The sequence below is a fragment of the Leopardus geoffroyi genome, chromosome C2, assembly GCF_018350155.1.
Source record: "Leopardus geoffroyi isolate Oge1 chromosome C2, O.geoffroyi_Oge1_pat1.0, whole genome shotgun sequence".
NCBI lineage: Eukaryota > Metazoa > Chordata > Mammalia > Carnivora > Felidae > Leopardus > Leopardus geoffroyi.
The window spans coordinates 111179669-111199993 of NC_059333.1; the positions used below are offsets into that span (position 1 = coordinate 111179669).

The following is a 20325-nucleotide window of genomic DNA, read 5'->3' on the forward strand; positions in this document are numbered from 1 at the left end:
CTCAGACTCCTCATAAATTTTGAGGTCATGACCTGAACTGAAGTTGGATGCTCAACTGACTGAGCCACCAAGGCACCCCCACAAATGGGCATTTTAAGAGCTCTCTCAGGGCTAAACTGTGGATATTCTTTACTAGTTAGTCTCATATATCCAACACTCATGACTCTGATCTTCCTGCTAGTGTAAAAACTAATAAAAAATAGTTTCTCATGTAACTCAAAGATCTAAGCACACTTTATATATGATTAAGCTGAATATAAAATATCCAGTTACCAGTCTGGGGGAATTGGGAGAGTGTCTTTCTTCATTCATTAGTGTGGTTCCTGGTCCCCAGATATAGAGTCTACCTAAGGAGGCACTCAGGTGAACCTAAAGCTCTGAGTAAACTCTTTGAGGTCAAGACTGTATGTGTATATACGTTGCTGTGTTACAAAGCTAACTACTATATTTACTTACATATGCTGTGACATGTCTGTAATTAAATAATGAAAGAAATCAATTATTACACAGTAGGATTATCAAAAATAGAACTGGCTAAGAGTACCTAAATTCATATTCTTTCAACAAATATTTATTGAGCGCCTTCAATGTGTCAGGCATGGTTCTAGACACAAGGGACACCACAGCAAAACTTGATCTCATGACAGTTACATTCTAGTAGGGAAACTTAGACAGTATACAGATAAACATGTTAGGTGGTGATAAATGCTATTAAAGATAGAGCGGGGTTCAACGGATAGAGAAGAGTGGGGCTGCTATTTTCTATAGACGTATGAAAATACAAGGTTTATGCAGCAAAAAGGGCCTCAATGTGGATGCTCATAAAGAAAAACTAGGAGGCCCATTTTCATAATGTTGATGTTTCAAAGGTTTTGTGTAGAGCTGGTATCATCTGCCAGCTTTAGCACCTCTCTATCCTTGGTGTGCATCTTTTACTTCGTGGTTTGTTTGGTTTCCTTTTGACTTCCTTGAAATGTCCAGGGTTCTGCAGGATTGTGTTACTTGCAACTTTTCTCCCCTTAGTTGATCTGCTAAAAATAGAATTCTAGAGTAGTTTCACTTCTTTTTTTTTCTTTTCAGCCCACATGCATACTTTCTCTTAAACTCTTTTCCAACATAGATGCATTTTTCTACTTATATACATTTACTCCCATATTTTCATTTTTATAAGTAAGTATATCAACTTTGTCATTGGCATATGACTTTATCTTTTCTTTCTCTGCATATTATTATAATAATAAACAAAGACAGCATCTGCTTCCTCAAGAAAGAGTTGGAGATCAAATTTGTGTTTTCATATTTTAACTAATTTTTTTTCATGATAAATCCAAGAAATGCTCTGTTTACCATAGAAAAACAAATATATTAGTTTGGATTTTCAAGTAAACACTTCAAATGTTACATTTTATCAATTAAGAAATCCTATAAAGAGTGGTTATTTCATTGGGAGACCCTTGTATAAATATAAAAAATGTATAAATAATAGCATTGCTTAAGCTATAAAATAGATTCTTGGCAAGATTTGTATTAGACTGTGAGGCTTATATGCATATTTATAATTTTTTTAATGAAGCTATAGTAACCTTTATTATTTATTTTGAGACAGAAAGAGAGGATACACAAATGGGGAAGGGGCAGAGAGAGGGGTGGGGGGAGAGAGGAATCGCAAGCAGGCTCCACTCTCAGTGTAGAATCTGACACAGGGCTCGATTCCATGACCATGAGATCATGACCAGAGCTGAAACCAAGAGTCAGACACTTAATTGGCTGAGCGGTCCAGGAGCCCCAATAACCTCTTTCTTGCCCCATACCCCATATTGTTAAGTGCTTATGAATATAGTGTCTCTGTCCCACAAGTAGAATTTATTTTTATTTTTATGCATCTGGAAAAGGTGAAGGGACAAAGTGATGAGTTGGAAGCCTTTTCTTAGGGGTTAGAGGGCCTTTGATGATATTTTAAAGCATGATCCAGTAATGGTTTATACAGATTAGGGTTAAAGATCCCATCTGGTATAACAGTCTTATGTGTTCGGTGGTTGTTAGCTTATTACACATATCTAAATATTTTATGATTGTAGATTCATTCTTCTGCATTCCTATGGAAATATCTTTGAAAGTTTAACCTATCAAATTATATATATATATATATATATATATATATATATATATATATATATATATATTAGAAACAAAATGTTACAATTTATAGTGCATACTGTGTACTCACAAATATCCCTATAATGTCTCTCATTTTGTAGCTTCATTATAACTGAATTTGGGTGCAGAAAGCAGTTGACATATAAAGAGTCTAAAGGTTAAAAACCACTTGAGGCAACGTGGTGAGATTAAAGTGTTCTGAAAAAATAAAATAGATAAATTAAAAATAAGGCCTTCAGGTTAGGCCTGGCTCTGTCATTAAGGTAATTCACTGTCAATGCAGGCAACTGAGTGAAGGCTTCTGGAGCACGCTCCCTTACAGATGTCAATCAGAAGGATAGCTGTGGGTGTCTCAGACACCAAATAATTGTGGAAATGGCCAGGGTTAGGCAAAAGTGATGTGGAATCTGGTGAACTGGAGACCACCTGCCCTGCCCAAAGCCATTACATTAAAAATATTGGGGCACCACCAAAGAGTCGAACGCTGTGCGCTGGGTCCAGGATGATTTGCATGCCCTGTTCGCAGCGCAGTTTCTGGCCACCACGGACAGGAGAGTCCTGGAACACCAGTCTCACGCGATGATGCCGCATGTCCGTGCTCACATTGATAGTAAACAGGGTAAATATCATTCCCATGACAATTGGAATAAAGATGAAGTTGAGGATAGTGACCTGTAGTAGGCAGCAGTCCTGGTCTGGGTTGGTATGAACATCTTCGTACTGAATGGGAGGCTGCCACCCTCCCATACACTTGCTCTTTAATCTAGGGGACTGTTTTTTTAACTTAAAGTTGAATTCCCACATTGGTTCCTGTCTGTTCCCAACAATCTTTCTGCACCAGAAAAGTAAGCATTTGGAATTCTTTAATGTGCTGGGAGTGCTTTCTGGAATGGCTGGATTCTTGGAGATTCAAGCAGGAAACGGCTCATACATATGGTACAGAGATCGGATCACACATGCCCGGAGACAGCGCAGCTTCTCCATGGACTCTGGTCGCAGGCGCAAAGGCAGAGAGGCATCCAGCATGTAGTGCCTTCGGTACAACCTGGTCCAAAAGGCAGCAGTGCAAGTGACAGTCCAGGCATTCTTAGAAATCAGGGAAAAATTCACAATGTCCTCAGGACGGATATGGGAGGCCAGCAATAGCCAAATACCAATGGGATACTCTTCTCCTCCAACCCCGTCCAGGTCTTTGTGCCTCTTGCTCTCTTTTTTTTTTTTTTTTTTTTTTTTTTTTCTGGAGACAGTTCTCTCATGGATGCACAGCGTTCGACTCTTTGACTGGTGGCATCCTCAGTACCCATTCTCCCTGAGAATATAGTTACTGCTTCTTGTCGCTGAGGGCAGCCCTGTGCTGGGCCAGTCCATTAGTAATCAGATTCCGGTTTGGAAGGGGCGTCCGGATTATATATTTGGTCAGTAACGCACGGGCTCTTCCAGTTCCCCGGGGTTCCTGGTAGGGGAAGGAAAAGGATTGAATTGAGACGAAAAACAGCTATGATTTATAAACATAATTTAATGTAAAAAATGTGCATTTGAAAGGAGAAACCTGGCCCCATTTTGTGTGTTAAACCCCATTTGGTGCTATTGAGTTTGTTGTTCTTTATTCTTTTATCCCAGCAAAAATGGATGATCTTGCTCTAGGGAAAAATTAAACTCTTAAATCTCCAAACAAGGAAGTTTCAGCCTTCCCTTGTGATCAGAGAGGAGCCTTAGAGGCCTAAAACTGTTGCTACTATTGCTTCCCATTAAGCTCCCCCTCAAATTCAAGTGAATATTTTCTCTTCTCCCTTTACCCTCCTCCAGAAATAAAGCAGGTGACAGGGTTTTCAGAAAAAAAATATTGGGGCACCTAGGTGGCTCAGTCAATCAAGCTTTTAACTCTTGATCTTAGCTCAGGTCATGATCTTGCAGTTTGCATTCAAGCCCCACATCAGGCTCTGCACTGACAGTGCAGAGCCTGCTTGGAATTCTCTCACCCTCTCTTTCTGCCCCTCCCCCACTAGTGCGCACACCCACTTGCACACTCTCTCTCAAAATAAATAAACTTAAATACGTTGAAGCATGGTGATGAGTATCTCTTTTAGCTCTAACATTCTGTGCTTTTGTATTGAATTCTCAGAATCAACATGTATTTATTAGGTACCTAATAAATTTGTTATGACTTGTGAGGGACAACATAAAGCTATGAATAATGGTTTCTGCCTTTGAAGCATATAATTTAGCCAAAGAAATAAAACAGGTTAAGGAAATGAGAAGGCTAGTTCTTCAAGTGACACAAGGAAAGCATTCTAAAAATAAAATAGCTTTGCCTCCTCTCAAAAAAACCTTGGGTGTGCTGTCATCACATGCTGTAGGCACTTGCAGAATGGAAATACCCTGTAGTGTGAGGGACTAAAGAAAGACCATTGAGGAGGTAAAGTTTAAGTCCAAGATTCAGATGTAAGATCTGGACCAGGAGAGAGTGTCGTGTCCTCAAAAGCAGGGAGTTTAACTTCAGGAGACCTGCTGTAAGCCCTAAGGAATCTGACTGTTTATGTTTCTTAGATTTTTGTTAATGGAAGATTCTTGTTGGGAAAGTTACTACTAAAATTGTCACTTAGACGCTGAATATTTTTGATACATTCTGGTGTTGGTTGTGGTATGTACATTTCAACGTTGAAGCTAGAAAGTTGGTGAGTAAGAACAAACGTGGTGAATAAACATGTTCATTTGATCACAACAAAATAAATTTATCGCCATTGTATTTGCATTTTTACCCTACTAAGCATCTGTTTTCTCTATATCGTTGTCTCTAGATATAATCATTTTCTTCAGCAAAACATCTTTCACCATTGTCCCCAAATGCTAGGAAATGTGGAATGATGAGGCAAGATGTATCCAGATAGATGGCCTAATAATGACTAACTGACATCATGCTTTTAAATTTATAAGCATTTTTGCATGTATTTTAAACATTTGTTTAAAGAATTCCATAGTACACATTGCATTATCTTTCATTTACCATAAAGAAAAGATACAAAAAAAGATTTAAAAGAGAAGCCATTTGCATGTCTATTAAGTATGATTAACACTGTCATGCACACAGTAGGATGCAACTATAGAAACCATTATTAGACCTAGTAGATCGCATAGTCTATGCCTGTGATGACATTCATTTCTTCAGTAACTATTTATAGAGCACTCAGTGTGTCAGACACTATTCTAATTTATGAGCATACGATAGTAAACAAGACAGACACGGTTATTCCTTTCTATATTCTACAAAGATAGTTTGCCCATAGTTCACCAATCTAGGACTCAGATCTTCAGATTGCCAGGCTGTGTTCTTTCCACTAGAATGACTGTATCCATATATATACTTGAATATTTAAAAAAAAAATTTTAATGTTTATTTATTTCTGAGACAGAGACAGAGCATGAGTGGGGGAGGGGCAGAGAGAAAGGGAGACACAGAATCAGAAGCAGAGTCCAGGCTCTGAGCTGTCAGCATAGAGTCTGATGTGGGGCTCGAACCCACAAACCGTGAGATCATGACCTGAGCCAAAGTCGGACACTCAACCGACTGAGCCACCCAGGCTCCCCTATACTTGAATATTTTTAATCGTAGTTAAGGAATCTACTCTGATCCAGGGTGGGTAAAAACAAAAATGTTCCTAGAGTAGAATGAGATATCCGAAATATGTGTCGAATGTAAGTGAAATCACCAAGATGTTTATGACAGGAATAAATGCTCAGGGCAATTGCAGCTGCCAAGAATGGATCTTATTTTGCCTTTGTGGTTATGTGACCAAAGAACTATATTCTCAGATGTAGTTTGCTCTGTCTAATTTGGGAGCCCTATGTTACAGAAAGATGTACTGCAAGAATAAAGAAGACCATGTATTGAGCAATATAAAAACTTAAGGGAACTTCTCTTTCTATATGTATATCTATGTATATGTAGAGAGAAGCTCCCTATATATATATGTATATGTGCAACTGTCTTTTACAACAGTGATTCTGGATACATCCTTATCCTTTCACTGTGATAATATAATGGGAGCCAAGCATTATTCAAAAATAAATGACAAAACCATCTTAAATAGAACTAAGGTTCACTGAGGGATTATTTCTGCTGACTAAGCATATGGAAAAGACACTTTATTACTTCAATTACTCCAGCAAGATCACACCTGGTGTTGGATGCATGGTTCAAGAACTTCAGTGCATTAGCTTAGCAGTTAGGTTATTAATCATGGGTGTCAAGCCCGTTCTGCTAATTAACCTTAATTGAGCTCTCTGTTATGGAAGCGCCATTACCAGTGAAACAACTTAGCAATGATACCGAAATAACAGAGCATGGTAAAACTCAGGATTAACATTACTTCCTGTGCTTGAATACCAATGCCCAGTGCACTTTGCTGTAATACAAAATCTTGTATCTTCTATAAAAGCTTAAAAATACATAGAGTAAAAATTGGTAGAATATGTATAAAATGTGCATAACAAGGTGACTTGGAAAGCATTTTGAAAACAACTTACGTGTTTGCATCGAATATTTAAAAGCAAATAGAATATAGCATTTTTAATAAAAATAAGAATTTTTAAAGAATCAAAGATTAAAATCTCATATCATCCATTAGTTAATGTGACTGTAAACCTAGTCATGCTTGAAACCAAATCTTTATTTCATTTATGTTCAGTATTACTTCCAACAGTGCCACAAAATGTCCATTAGAATAGAATTCTTCAATAGGCAGCTTTATTAATCTGCCCAGAGAAATGCAGTGCAATTAATTCTAAATTTGATAACCAGCAAGCACTTCAAGTGCTCAATAGGTTATTTATTAAAAAGCAAATCAAAAAGAAATAAGCTTCACTGCCAATGAACGGAATGCTTGGATTTAAAAATGGCCAGAAGGCTATTGGTATTAATAAGCTTTGTCAAATTCATTTTCAGACATGCATGGAGGAATTCATACTATTTTTCCATTCATGTCATAGTGTCTGTCAAGAGGAGAGCTCAGATACCTTGGGGAAAGCTTTCTCTGTGCAAGTATTTGAAAATAGAAAGGCAAAGACAGACATTTAGCAGATTCACAAGGGAAGGGAAACCCCTGAAGAATCTTGAGGAAAATTAAAGCAGCAACAATGGAAGTGTTAGGAAAAGGTTTAACCATTGATACAAATTTGGGCAAGAACAACGAATACAAATACTGGTGATACAAGTACTAGAAACTCAAAATCAGCATAAATAAAGATTTACATAGTATGAATGAGGCACCTCAGGCCATGGGTGAATATCTTATGGGCCATTCCTTTATGCTATATTTACAGAGGTAGAATGTAAACATCCAGGAAGTGGCCCAATTTCATTGGATAGTTATACAGATTCTTAACATTGACCACAGGGATTTAATGGAATCTGAAAAAAAAATCTCCACTCCTCTAAATGCCTAAAATCTGTGTTCAGATAGTAAACAGGTGCAACTACAGATAAATTACTTAAGTTCTGATCCCTCACTGGTGCTATCCAATAGACCTTTCTGTGATGATGGAAATGTTCTATATCTGTGCTGTCCAATAAGGTAGTCACTAGCCACATGTGCCCATTGAGCACTTGACATCTGGATAGTGCAACTGAGGAAATGAATGGCATAGTTCATTCAGGGCTATTTTTTCCCCAGTATTCTCCTTTATTTTTGTGGTTGGGCAATGTCTTTATGCTAATTTTCCTGATGGTCACAGTCTGGCTGTTGGAAGCAACAGGAGTTACATGCTCCTTATTCATGTCTAATAGGAGAAGGAGAGAAAGAGCATTCCCTCCCACAACCGCTTAAAAGGCCAGAGCCTTGCCCTAAAAAAAAAATCAACGTGTAGACCCAGGAGAACGCTGTGTATTGCTTGGCTTACACCTGGTTTCCTGCCCATTCCCAAACAAGTTAACTTTGGCAAATGGAAGGAGATTTTTGATTAATGTTGCAACTAAAAGTTGGATTGGGGGAATGATGTTTTCTCAAAGAAAAATCTAGATGCTATTAGGATGTAGAAAGGTAGGGAATGAATACTGATTAGGCAACTGATGATTTTCATCCAGTTACCTCCAAGAATTATACTCGATGATGTAATGTGGATAAAGCACCTAACAGTGCACCTAGTATGTTATAACCCTTCTTGTTCACATATCCCACCTTCTCTATACTCCCTGGGCAACTATCTTAGGCAACTATCTTAACCCTCTGGTGTCTTATTTTTTTTCAATAGAGAATGTATTATTGTTAAGATTCCTTTTAGCGCTAAAAATTTGTTACTGATACCTACTGGTGATATGTCAACTCAGGGCATAGGAACAGGTGTGTCAAAGGAGAGTTAATTACATTAGAAGGCAATGCATAGCTCCAGCTAAGAAAATGCCATTGGATTCTCTGTAACCCTGTGCAAGTGGCCCTGGTGATGGTCTTTCAATGAATAGAGAAAAGAAGAAACAACGGTGCTTATTTCTCATCTCCAGCTCCTCCTCGGCCCAGCTCTATTTCTACCACACTCAAAGAGATGAACAGATAATAAAAACCAATGATATTTAGGCTTTAGCTGAAGAGCATGAGACTCACCTGAGACTCACCTTGAAAACTGACATGGAATTTGCTAGGCTGGGACTCAGGCACCCCCTCCCTTTCCTTAAGTGGCTTTAATGTATACTGTGGTTGAGAAGCACTAAAATGATTTTCAGATAAACAAGAGGTGGAATCAAAAAACTATACTGCACTATTCAGGGTCAAGTAGCAGGTCATAACTAAATGATAGGTAAAATAGCAACATAACTAATAGTAGAACTATGCAACATTTTTTTGAAAAATATGTACAAAATACATTTTTCATTTGAAGAGAAAACAGTCAACTGGTTTCTCACTCTCAAGATTTTAAAAGCCTATGAATTCTATAAGAGATAAAGATTAAGTGGTATATTTCACTAACAAAGCCATAACAGATATTAAAACCAAATTAGAAGAAAAAAGAAAGCAGATCTGACAATTAGAAAATCAAGTCAGTAACATGGCAAGAAGTGTATAAAAAGAGCAGAGAAGACAGGAAAAGCATCCAATGGAAGCTATTAGAAAAGAGGAGATTGGAAGAACAAAGAGAAGCTGTGTATATGGAGGGAACAGAACACTCTGAAGAAACAAATTACATTATCATTGGAGATGATTTCGTGAAACGAAAGCAAGCATGAATCTTTCAGGTTTAATTGGCCCACGCTGTCTCAGAAAAAATAAATGATTTTAAAAATAGTGAATAATGAATCCTATCTTTGTGAATTTAATATATTTCAATGACAACCAAAAAAATCTTACAGCTTATGAGTACCTGTTCTCTATTATATTCCATTCACCTAAGCAGATGATACCTTGTAACAAATAGGTATCTGATGAATATTTTTTAAATAAACAGATCTTTCATTAAAATAACTGACATATTATGTCATTAAAGATAATGATGCATTTTCTATATTTTGGAGGACTGAATGTCATCCAGAAATTTAGAAATTTTATTTTCATGTTTATGTTAAATACATTTTCAAATAGCATATATTCATGTATATATATTTAGTGTGCTATATTCACATACAGTGCTCACCCATGTATTTTTTTGTAAAATTTATTTTTAAGATGTAATCTATCTAAAGAAGGAAAACAAGGGTGGCTCAGTTGGTTAAGAGTCTGACTTATGCTCAGGTCACGATGTCACAGTTTGTGGGTTCGAGCCCCGTGTCAGGGTCTGTGCTGACAGCTCAGAGCCTGGAGCCTGCTTCAGATTCTGTGTCTCCTTCTCTCTCTGCCCCTCCCCCACTCACACTCTGTCTCTTTCTCTAACATAAACATTAAAAAAATTTAAACAAGGAAAACAATACATAATTATGATTAAATTTTATAATCAGAAAAATTAAAGTTTTGCATAATTTGTATTATGCTAACAAGTATCATTTCTACTTTATTAAAAATTCAAAGGAATTAACTCATTTTTTTCTTAATTCATAATTGACTTTGTTCTGCTATTCTGAGGTTTATCTCGTCTTCTTTTTTCACACTTCTTGAGCACTACTTTGATTTTAATCTTGTTTCTTCAATGTAGACCTTCACTCTGACCTCATAGGTTTTGTTTGATATGAAATATTTTTTTTGTTATTTATCATGATTTGCAGTAGCAGTTTTAATTGGCTTGATCCAGTAATGGATTAGGGGAGAGGTTGTTTTCATTCCAAGTATTGCCACATGGATGAGTCTGTGGTTGGAGGATACTGTAGTCTCTGTTTGCAGCAACTACAAATAAATCACAGAAGAGCTGGTGAAGAGTAGATTAAACATTAACAATTTATTATCTCACTTAAGTTCAGAAGCCTCCCATGCATATTCCCTCTGATCTCACACACCCATCAATTACTAAGAAATAGAAATTGGATTATCATCTTTGATTCAGATTCATCATGGTTTATACCATGATGTTAAAGATGCTCAAACTGGCTTTTGATTTCCCAGCAAGAAAGGTGGGTTATTGCTGGATGTGTGGACAGCCAACAATATCTGCCTTACCAACAACAAGCAAGAGACTGATAGATTTATTCTCATTGTATATAATCATATATAATCTTACTACATATAACATAGGATATGTGATTATATTTTATATACAATAATATAAATGTTACACATTATATACATAAAATTTCATAAAGTTACCTTTGGTTCCTCCAAATTAATTTTAATCTTTTGATCTACTCTGAAGAGTTCAGGAAAAGGTGCTAAAGGTATTTTTTCTTTTTATTATACTGAAATATTTCCTTTATTTTCTTTTTTGTTGTATGATCTTTTTTGCTAAGGTACACCTCACCCCTAGTAATTTGGAGTGTATTCTATTGTTTTACTGTTAGTTGCTTTTATACATCATAATGACCTACTTCCATCCAATTTTCTCAATTTATTGGCCTTTGAAGCAATAAAGAGTCTGTTGATTCTCCTCCATGGAAATGCAAAATAGAAGCCATATGAGCAAATGACTCAAACTGGTGACTGAATGGACAAAACAGGCACTCCCATGTATTTCTCATAGCAGAGTAGATGTCCAAAGCCTTTTGGAAAGCAGTTTGGCTGTTCATGAAGTATTCATACTCCGTGGTTCAACAATCCTACTTCTAAGAATCTAAAAGAAATGCAGAAGGGCAAAAAGATGTTTGTACGATAGTGATTCCATTATGAAGAACCTTGTGTGTCATGGCAGAAAAATAGAGAAACAATATAAATGCACATCCACTTGAATATTATATATAATATATAATTTATTTATATAAAGGTGTATGTCTTGATAAAAAACATAAGTCTTAAAATGAGGAAAACCACTATGTGTTGACATAGAGGTCTCTGAAATGAAGTTAAAATGACTCAAAAACAGTAATGTATGATTTCATTTATGTTAAAATGTGTACAAAAGCGTAGTGTCTAAATGAATAGAGAGTATTTTAGAAACATACACTCAGAAGTGTTATCCATCATTAGTCTTGGGGAAAGGAGTAGAAATATGGGAAGTAGTAAGAGAAAATAGTATTTTATTAGATATTCTTTTTTAAATGTTTGCAATGAAAATATATTCATATAAATAATTGTAAAAAGTGGTTTTTAAAACCCATCTGGAAAAATAAACATGAAAGAAAAATAGAAAATAGCCAGGAGAAGTCTAAAAATGAAGAGCAATAGGGTGGAAAAGATTCACCCTAATACATATTAAAATATTCTTGACAGAGATCGTTTTGTAAAAGATTTGATCATTACCTCATACTATCCACCTAAATAAATTCTAGATTTGTCACACATTTAATTGTAATGACAAAACCAGAAAATCAATAGAAGGAAATCCAGCTTGCTTGTTATTTTGGGTTTGGAATGGTCTTTCTCAATATCAAACTCCAGCCAAGAACCAGAACAACAAATATTATATGGTTTGACTACATAAAAATTAAAGCATTTTGTATGGATAAAGACTGTAAAAAACGACACAAATTTAAAAGTATTTACAACATGAGTAATAAAGTATTAATAGCCTCGTATGCAAAGGGTTCTTACCAAGTAATGGGTAAAAGATAAATGTGCCAAAGAAAAGGGCAAATAGCATGTGGGTAGATCAGGCTATTTTTCCTGTCTTGGAAATGACAAATTGCTAATTTTTCCATAGCTGATTCCAAAAAGACTGTGACACATAAACCACCAATGGTGGTGTCTAGAATTCATCCCCAGTAAAGATTTTCATACTTCTTTTTTCAAGAGGAAATTAAACTTCAGAAGCCTTTGGCTTAACAGACATTTGCCCTTCCTTACACGAAGCTTACCTTAGCAACTGAATTTGTTTGAAGAGAAAAGCAAAACCTGGCATTAATTTAAACAAACATTGCCAGTTGCTATTTTCATATTTCCTCTGTTCGCTGTAGATAGCTTACATTGGAAAGTTGAAGACAAACATTTTTTTCCTCGCTGATGAGTTCCTGTATTTGGCAAGCACGGATGCTGCTCTGGGATTCTGGGGACCAGTCAAATTTCATTTTACTAATTCCCATTTGGATAGACTTTTCACAGGAAAAAAAAGTCTACCTCTGTTCAAAACATTCATTTATTGTTTCAGCAAAATAGCTCATGAAGCTTGTTGATATCTGGTAAGTTTGGTCAAATGTTGTTCTTAGCAAGTCGACAAATCAGTGAAAGCATAGAACTCACACCCCTATTTTGAAATATTTGCTGGAAGTGGTTAGGGATTACCACTTAAGCATTTACTATAGTGGGAAATACTTTAATCAGTACAAGAGATAAGCACCGGCAGAAAGAAATTATAATTTGACAAACATATACTGAGTTCATACTGTGTGCTAGATTCTCTTCCAAATAGAATGGGACAAAACTCCCAGCAGGAGTTTTGAACTTTATTTCATTGAAGAGAAACAGACCATATATAGAGGTAAGCTTATGAGCAAAGATGATGTCACATGGTGTTAAGTGCTCTGGAGGTGTACTGAGGCCCAAGAGAAAAATGTCAGTTCTTAGTCAATAGCATTTATTGCATTTATCCTTCACAATAAAATGAATATATGTGTATATGTGTACATATATACACACACACATATACACATATGTATATACACACATGTAAATATTTATGTGTACATATGTGTATACATATGTGTATTATGTGTACACATATGTGTGTATATGTGTAAACACACATATATACAACACATGTAAACATTTTAGAGAGTTCACCATGTGCCAAAAATTTTAACACTATATGCGTATTTTTTTGCTCCTCATACTAATCCTAAACTGATAGGTATAGATCTCAATGTAGATAGATGCTTGCATAAATATGTTTTTATGACTTGTTTTATTGCCCATTCGGAGAAGAAATCATGTACTGCTATTTGTGTTTTCTCTTTATTTCTTTGTTCTTCTTTTACTTTAATCTCTACCCCTTCCACTCATATTAAACAGCCCTTTTTCCTCACATTCCTCCTCCAATTTCCAGCAACAAGTAGTGGCAACTTTGGGGTGACAGACAGCCAGTTAACTTTCTATTCATTTACATCATATGTAAATATTATTTATAGAGATGAGTACACTAACATGTAACATACCTCTTTTAATAGAATTTGATGGCTTTATTTCTCTATCTCAGTTTGTATAGGACAGTCTCATTCATTTCTAAGAGTTGCTTCATTTTCATAGAATGAATGAAAGGTGTTTATCAGATTGCCTCCATGGAGTGGATGCTTACGGCTTTTAAAATATTTCTCTGTCATACAGAGATGCTGCGGAAAACACCTTTAAGTCTTTGCACATATGTGGACATATTTCTACGAGCTGTCTTCTTACACATGAAATTGTTATTAATAATGGAAGACCATTTGCGTTTTACACATGCATGAAGTTTCCTTTCAAAAGGTTTCATCAACTTATAGTCCTACTAACATTTCTTCATATCTTTGGCAACATTCAAAAACATAAACCGTTTTCATTGCCATTTTGAAAATGTTTACATTTCGTATATTTTCAATGTATGTGTATGGTCGCATACCTTGTTCTTTGAACTGTTCATGTTTTTAACCTATATTAGGAATTATTTGTAATGACTTGAAAGGGTTCTTTATGTATTTTGTAACTTGATCCTATATGTTTAATGCAAATATATATTGATTTTTGTTTTTAATAGTAACAAACAGCTATGTAATATTTACTATAAGCCAAAGTCTGTCTTAAGTGCTTTATATATTCACTAATCTATTGCTCACAACAGTCCTGTGAGGAAGGTGCTATTATTCTCTTCATTGTACAGATCAAAAAAATGAAGCCTGGAGGTTATTACATGCCTTACCTAGGCCATGTAATCAACTGGTAGAACTCTTTCGGAGCTCTAATTCCAAAATCAACTTTCAAGCCCTCAGTCATTCTCATGATACCTGTTAGAAAGTTCAAAAACTGTATGTAAAATGAACCAATATCTTTTTCTTCCTTTATAGCATCCGGTTTTTGTATCTCTAAGAAGTCCTTCACCACACAAAAGTTATAAACATATTTTTATAACTTTGGGTTATTTTATTCTTAGCCATTTAAATTATCTAGTGTCTGGTGAATGAGGTCAAGTCTACAGATGACATTATTTTTTCCAAGTAGGTTGCTAATTGTTATAAACCATTTGAGTAGGCTCTTTTTCCTATCAATTTGTAATTGGCTTTATTAAAAACTAAGAGTTTATCTTGCATGGGTCTACTTAGATACCTTATTCTGTACTTTGGCTTTATTTGCCTATTCCTGCCTTAGAACTATATTGTTTTTATTACTCTAGTTGATACTGTGCTAGAAACTTCTAAGGGAAGACCCCTTACTGTAAGAATTTCTTTGAATTTCTCCTGGCTATCCTTATACCGTTTTGTTCCTTTCAAATGAACTTTCAATGCAGTCCATGACATTTCTTTTATGAGACCTCTCATTCCAATCTTGGCAGTAATACAGTGATTACATAGACTAATTTGGAGAGAGCTGTTACATTAGGTCTTTCTAATTAAGAACCTGGTATAAATTTCTTCTTTTGCATCGGTTATCCTTCAGTAAAAATAGATAAAATTTATTAATATAGGTTTTTCACATTTTATTCCTTACCATCTTTGGTGGTGTTATTATAATTGAATTTTTCTGATGATAAGAAAAACACTTTCTTACTGTACTTTCAAACTGGACATTGTATTTGGAAGAACTACATGTTTCACTTTTAGTACTAGGAGCATTTGATTTAATTTTTTTGGATTTTCTGGATCAATTACTGCATGAAAATAGTGACAGTGATATCTTTTCCTTTCAAAACTTTATGCAGTATTGCCTTACCTTAATTTTATTGTATTAATTAGAATCTCAACCTATATCATTGAAGGGTATCAATGAGACTAAATGTCTTTGTCACATTCCTGAATTTAATGGAAATAGCTCTAAGGTATCAAATCATTAGAAACCAAGTTTCAGTGTACAAGTTTTAAAATACAATATATCACAATTAAGCTTATTGTTTCTTACAGATTTTTAGAAAATACCCTTTATCGAATGGAGGAAGCTTCATATATATATGAAGCTTTATTAGACAGACTAATTGAAGCATATGTATTAAATTGTTTATTTTTATCAGATGCCTGTTCATCAAATTTGATTACCCTATATATATTCTTAATCTCTTAATGTTGTAAATCATAGTCTATTTCTTAAGGTTGAGTTGTATCCATTCTTGGGATAAACCTTTCTTTAATGCATTATAGTAAAAAAGTTACTACCTAGCTAGATTCAATTCTCATTTTTTGTTTACAGGTTTTTGGTTTTTTTTTTTTTGCGTTTATGTTTGTAAGTGTGGTTGTAACATTGTGAGGTTGTAACATTGGTTTCCATTTTTATTTATTTTGTGGAAATATTTTTGGACCCCAGTTATGTAGAATGGAGTTTAAATGCCCTTTTTAGTTCATGGGATAGTATTGGCAAGGGTCTTTACAGAGCCCATATTTCACTTCTCAATTTTAGTTGAGAATACATTTAGTTGAAAATACATTCTCCTCTCCCGTAGCCAAGACATTTATTTTTTGTGTATCTCTGAGTCTTTATAAAATGAAAAGTAAACATAATGTTTTTAAAATTTAAGAGTTTTCTGTCTTTTTGATATCTCATTAAAGAGCATGTTATTGGGGTGCCTGGGTGGCTCTGTCGGCTAAGCGGCTGACTCGATATCAGCTCAGGTCATGATCTCATGGTTCCTGAGTTCGAGCCCTGCATGGGCTCTGTGCTGACATAACTGAGCCTGCTTTGGATCCTCTGTCTCCCTCTCTCTGCCCCTCCCCGACTTGTGTGCACGCTTGCTCTCTCCAAAATAAATAAATGTTAAAAAAATTTAAATCCTGTTATGAATGATAATTTATGTGACTGTTTTGCACAACTTACTGGTTTTGAGGTTCTGCCCGTACAGTCTAATTCATTTTTTCTAGTGTTTCATGGTATTACATTATTTGCATTTACTATATTTTACTTAATTTGTTCTAATACTGAAGAAAATCTATATACCCCTTCCATCTATTTACACCATGAACAGTGCTTCAGTGAACATACCTACCTACCTACCTACCTATTCAATAGTGTCTCTAGGATGTATGCTTAAGAGTTGATTTCCTGGCGTATTATTTATATACTGCTGGTGTATAACAAATGTTTAGTAGTTTAAAACAACAAACTTTTAATCTGATAGTGTCTGTGGGAACTGAATCTCATAGCAGATTAGCTGGGTAGTTTGGTTCAGGATCTCTATAAGCTTGACGTTCTGCTCTGGGCTGGGCTACAGCTATCTTAAAGCATAATTGAGGAAAGATTAATTTCCAATCTCACTCACATGTCCAGAGACTTCGATTTCTTGCCTCATAGTCCTCCCCACAGGGCCGCTTTAAGTGGCAGCTATGTTCCCCCAGGGTAAGTCATTGCTTTGTGAGCCATGAGAGGATGTCCAAGATGGAGGCCACAATCTTTTGTAAACGAATCTCAGAAGTGCTCTACCATTACTTTTGCTACATGCTATTGGTCATTTAGACCAACCACGGTACCAGGTTAACCAACTGTCCTGGCTTGCCTTGGCCTTAGGAATTTCTCAGGTTTGAAATGTAACTTGCAGGTTTTAAAAATGAGTCCCAAGCACATCTAGGAAGTTGATCACCTTACCTGGTACAATGTGGATGGCAATTATACAAGAGTGTAAATACCCGGAAGGGGAATCACTTGGAGTCATTGTAGAGGCTGACATACTAGGTCATTGATTACATCTAAATACAGTTTCAAAATTATTTCCATGTTTTATGCCTCAGATTGGCCACCACAGGTTTCTACTCCCACCACTTGTGCATGAGGGTTCAGGATGCAAAAAAATTTTTTCCCTCAAATTCTTTGAAAAAATGGAGTTTCTGGATTCTTACCTATTAAATTGTATCTCCTACTTTCATCATTAAATTCTCAGTGCATTCTGGGAGAAGTTCTTTTCTTGATAGTCCAGCCTAATAATTCACCTTTCATTTTTGTCTTTTCTGCTATTCAGATATTCTTTTGCATAAAGATCCAGCAAAGCTTACAACTCTGCCTATTTTTGATGCATAATAAGTAAAATGTTTAATAGTATTCTAGAATTAGAAGCCAGATGGTCTCAACATAAGCAATGAGGGAGAGCTGGAGGGGAAGTGAGCTTTGAAAACCTTTATGAAAAAAAACAAATACTGAAAATAAATGAGTTGAGCTTTTTGTCTGATGAAGTTAGAAAACATAAGAGAGTAAGCTCAAATAACCAAGAAGAAAAAATGGTGAAGATAATTGCAGAATTCTGTGACATTAGGCTCTGTGACAGAGAGAGAGAATGATGAGAGGAAGCCATTTACAAAAACGTGGAAATTTTAGGTTGTAATGCATTCTCCTTTGCTCACTCTCTGACTCTTTTACCCCAACAACTGTGGGAACATTGTACTTAATGTGTATTTTTGTGTATATTCTTTTGAATGTGTGTTCACATTTTATCAGTTTATTTCTCCCAGTTACATCTACTTCTCCACCTCTAAAAATATCAGTGCAAGGAACATGTTGCCAGATGAAGTCTTTTCTCTCTCAACTATTTATTAAAGGGGTGTGTGTGGGGTTATACACCCAGAACTAGATTGCTTGATCATAGCATAGGTACCTGTATGGCATGGTTGCATAATTAGTAACACTTTGGTCACCAGAAGGGCCACCCCAGCCTGACCTCCCATCAGTGTTTGAGGTTTTCTGCCTCCTCATTCTAGTCTGTATTTGGCATTGCCCAGATTTGTGAGTCTAATTGCTGTACAATAGTACCTCATTATTAAATTAATTTGCATTTCTATGATTATTAATGAGGCTGAGGATCTCTACCTGTTTATTAGCTTTTGGGATGGTCCAAGTCATTTCTTTTAAGACAGTAATTAAAACTTCTGGCGTGCTTAATCAGGGTAAAAAAGGTTAAAACAAAAAATACACGGAGTAAAAACGATGTAATCAATCATAGGGAAAAAGAAAACAAAATTTTACATTTCCAGAGAGTAAAACAAATAATTACCCCCCCCAAAAAAATCTGTTCCATGATACTTCTCACCAGCAGATGCTAGAAGACAACATAGGAATACATTTCTTTTTTCTCTCTCTCTCTTTTTTTTTTTTTTTAACGTTTATTCATTTTTTGATAGAGACAGACCGTGAGTGGGGGAGGGGCAGAGAGAGAGGGAGACAGAATCCGAAGCAGGCTCCAGGCTCCGAACTGACAACACAGAGCCCCACGCGGGGCTCAAACCCAGGGACCGGGAGATCATGACCTGAGCCAAAGTTGGACGCCCAACCCACTGAGACACCCAGGCGCCCCATAGTAGGAACACATTTCTGATGGAAAACTACTTTGTATCTAGAATTCTATACTAGGTCTAATTATCCTTCAGTTGTGAAGGTGAACTAGCTCACAGCTCCCTGTATGTAGGGAGCTATTACTGTGTCCCCAGCCCCTGCCTGGTACTTGCCTGGAACCCTTCGTGGATAGGAGCAAGGGAAGAGCCAGGGAGTTTCTATAGTTTCAGAGCATACAAGCAAGGTCCTCTACCAAGTTAGTTTTATTCCAAATATGTTTGGTCTCTCAGTGGCAGAGATATGACCTAATTAGAAGATTTTGCTGTTAATTTTTTTTTCTGTTCTTTTAACTATTCCAGAGTGGGACATCTGCTTGTTTGTTCTTATATTTTTTACCTAAAGCAGTGTTCCCAAATAGGCCTAACTCTGAGCCGGCTGGCATCTTTCCTAGAATGTTCCACGCAACAGGATGTGACCACATTTGAAAAAAAAAATGTTTTGAGGGGTGTTGGGTGCCTCAGTTGGTTAACCATGTGACTGTTTATTTCGACTAAGGTCATACTCCTCTTGGCTTGAGTTCAAGTCCCACATTGGGTTCTGTGCTGACAGCAGGGAGCCTGCTTGGTCTTCTCTCTCTCTCTCTCTCTCTCTCTCTCTCTCTCTCTCTCCCTCCCTCCCTCCCCCTCCCTCCCTCCCTCCCTGTCTCCCCCCACTCCTCTCTCCACCTCTCCCCCCTTCTCCCCCCCTCCCCCCCTCTCTCCCCTCTCTCTCCTCCGTGTCTCCCGTCTCTCTCCCTTCTCTTTTCTCTCTCTCTCTCTCTCTCAAAATAAATAAAACTTAAAAAACTGTTTTGAGGTTGACAAAGCTAAAGGGATTTTTCCTGTGGAATTTCTCAGCCTTTGCTACATTAGTGTGCACTATGAATTTACCTCTAACGAGATATCAATGCAGTATTACTTAAATGAGTTTAGCCACACAGCCCTTTAGGGAATAGGGAGTATTTTGCAGGATTAGTACTTTAATTTTTTTTTTTTTCAACGTTTATTTATTTTCGGGACAGAGAGAGACAGAGCATGAACGGGGGAGGGGCAGAGAGAGAGGGAAACACAGAATCGGAAACAGGCTCCAGGCTCTGAGCCATCAGCCCAGAGCCTGACGCGGGGCTCGAACTCACAGACCGCGAGATCGTGACCTGGCTGAAGTCGGACGCTCAACCGACTGCGCCACCCAGGCGCCCCAGGAT

The 20325-nt window shown here is 36.4% G+C and overlaps 1 protein-coding gene across 1 annotated transcript; it reads right to left on the minus strand.

Annotated features, from left to right (window-relative positions):
• Nucleotides 1-2576: 2576 nt before the first annotated feature.
• LOC123610382 (transmembrane protein 183A-like) lies at nucleotides 2577-17475 on the minus strand. The gene is given in 4 exon segments (XM_045500996.1): nucleotides 2577-3438; nucleotides 3586-3610; nucleotides 14545-14629; nucleotides 17409-17475. Coding segments are annotated over 4 exon segments (1014 nt in total). The 3' UTR covers nucleotides 2577-2601.
• Nucleotides 17476-20325: the final 2850 nt, after the last annotated feature.